The 2,505-nt window shown below is 58.8% G+C and overlaps 1 protein-coding gene across 1 annotated transcript; it reads left to right on the forward strand.

Annotated features, from left to right (window-relative positions):
* Positions 1–182: 182 nt before the first annotated feature.
* On the forward strand, positions 183–419 carry ETH_00041825 (uncharacterized protein; the record flags this gene model as incomplete). Its single annotated transcript, XM_013379588.1, has 1 exon — positions 183–419. A coding segment is annotated over one exon (237 nt), but the record flags the coding sequence as incomplete, so codon positions are not given.
* Between the last annotated feature and the right edge of the window lie 2,086 nt (positions 420–2,505).

Raw genomic sequence — 2,505 nt, forward strand, 5'->3', positions numbered from 1 at the left:
AGGGTTTGGGGTTTGGAATTTGGACACATGTCTTGTGCCCTGTTTACATTCACCCAATCCTTTTTCTGCGGCAGTCTTATCTGGCTGTCTGTGCTCCCCAGCTTGCTGTTTAGGGTTTAGAGTTTAGGGTTTGGAGTTTAGGGTTTAGGGTTTAGGGTTTAGGGTTTAGGGTTTGTCTTCAGGACCGCGTGGACTTGATATGGTACATAAAGGCTGCCTGCGAAGACAAAGCAAAAGAGCTGAAGGAGGGGCTCTCTTCAATGCGTTTGAAGCTGCAGCAGCAGCCAAAGCAGCAGCAGCAGCAGCAGCAGCAGCTGCACCCTGCGGGGGGCGCAGCAACAGCCACGGGGGGCCCCATGGGGGGCCCCACAGGTAACCCTCATGGGGGGGGCCCCCCTGAAAGAGTTTCAGAGGCTTGAGAGGGTTTGCAGAAGTTGACTTTAACAATGCAGCAGATGCTGCAGCAGCAGCAGCAGCAGCTGCTGCTGCTGCAGCTGTCGCTGCTGAAGCTAAAGACCAAAGAGTTCTAAATCCGTGAAATGCTGTTGAGACAGCTACAGGAGCAGCAACGCAGCAGCAGCAACTGCGCTCGCAGCAGCAGCAGCAATAACTACTAACTGCAGCCGCAGCAGCAGCAGTAACAATAACTGCAGCAGCAGCAGCAGCAACAGCAGCCTTTTGACGTGCATATGAAGAGCCCTGCGTTGCTGCCATTTTATTCGGGAAGATATGCCAGGCGGCAGCACAGCAGCAGCAGCAGCAGCCATCGCAGCAGCAGCAACTGGCTGAAAGAGCAGCAACTGCAGCAGCTGCAGCAGCAGCAGGAGCTGCTGCTGCTGCTGCTCTGTCTGCGACACTTTTGCCACTAGAAAACTTGGGGCCCTTTGAACTTATTGAAAAGCCAGTGGCCCTAAACCCTAATCTAAACCCTAAACCCTAAAGGGGCTTGGGGCTCTGACTTCTAGGGCTTTTGGGCCCTCATTTGTTCTTAATATATGGACAGTAACTCTTGCTCTCATGCTGCTGCTGCTGTTGGTGTGCATGCTGCTGCAGCTGCAGCTGCTGCTGCTGCTGCTGAAGCTAGTGCGCCTTTTGCTGCTGCTGTTGCTGCGCGTGCTGCTGCAGCAGCTGCTGCTGCCATTAGTGCGCACTTCGCTGCTTCTGTTGCTACTGCTGCTGCAGCCCTTGCTGCTGTTGCTGCTGCTGCTGTTGCTTCATTTGCTGCAGCAGCAGCTGCTGCTGCTGTCTGTGTGCTCGCTGCTGCTGCTGCTGTTGCTGCTGCTGCTGCTTCTGGCAGCACAAAGGGGCAATTAGCTGCGGTGTAGCTACAGGCCCTTACCCAGACAAAACCCCTCGAGGGGCCCCCGAAGGGCCTTCATAGTGCCCTTTCTACGGGCCTGTAGGGGCCCCAGGGGGCCCCTCTAGAGTACCCTTTCTAGGGGCCCCCAGGGGCCCCTTGGGGCCCCTACTGTACCCTTTCTAGGGTCCTCTGGTGGCCTCTAGGGGGCCCCCAGGGGCCAGAGCTACAAGTGCCCCAAGCGGGCCCCTAAAGGCCCCTGAAAAGGGTACTGTAGGGGCCCCACGGGTCCCCTAGAGGCCCCCAGAAAGGCTGCTATGGGGGCCCCCTAAAGGCCACCAGAGGCCCCTAGAAAGGGTACTGTAGGGGCCCCAAGGGGCCCCTGGGGGCCCCTAGAAAGGGTACTCTAGGGGCCCCCTGGGGCCCCCACAGGCCTGTAGAAAGGGTACTATGGAGGCCCTTCGGGGGCCCCTCGAGGGGTTTAGAAGAAGTACTGTAGGGGCCCCCAAGAAGCTCCCCAGGGCTTTCTTGGGGGCTCTTGAAGGGCCACTATAAAGGCCCCCACGGGGACCCGTATGCGCTAAACCCTAAACCCTTTTCTAGGGTTTTAGGAGGCGCACACGTATGGGGTTCCCGCTTCGCTTGCATTCACTCTAGTGTCTGTTTTGGGGGCCCCGTAGGGTTTAGGGTTTAGGGTTCAGGGCTAGGGTTTAGGGTTTAAGGAGAGCCCTATAGATCCCAGGGCGACCCCCAGTAGGGGCCCCCTTCTCAAGGCCCTTTTGAGGGGCCCCCCGGGGCCCCCCAGAGGCTCTCTGAGGGCCCCCAGAGGCCCCTTAGAAGCCTCTAATGGGCCCCCAAGGGCCCCGGGGGCCCCCAGGGGGCCCCTGGGGGCCCCTCTGCTACATTGTGCCTGGGTGCCTCGCTGTGAGAGAGGCCCCCGGGGGCCCGGGGTGGGGGAGGGGCCCCTAGGGGCCCCCGTAGGGGCACCCCTGTTGCCTACAGCACGGGAGGCTGTGCTGCTGCTGCTGCTGCTGCTGCTGCTCGGGAGCTGCAGATACAAACAAATTATTTCTTTAGTTGGTTATTCAGACTCAACGTGTTGTTTATTTATATATCATCATGGACCTGTTTGTTCGTTCTCGCTGCTTTGGCTTGCTGCTGCTGCTGCTGCTGCCACTGCTGCTGCTGCTGCTGCTGAGCTATTACGG

Source organism: Eimeria tenella, genomic scaffold, assembly GCF_000499545.2.
Source record: "Eimeria tenella Houghton genomic scaffold, Eth_scaff3608, whole genome shotgun sequence".
Classification (NCBI taxonomy): domain Eukaryota; phylum Apicomplexa; class Conoidasida; order Eucoccidiorida; family Eimeriidae; genus Eimeria; species Eimeria tenella.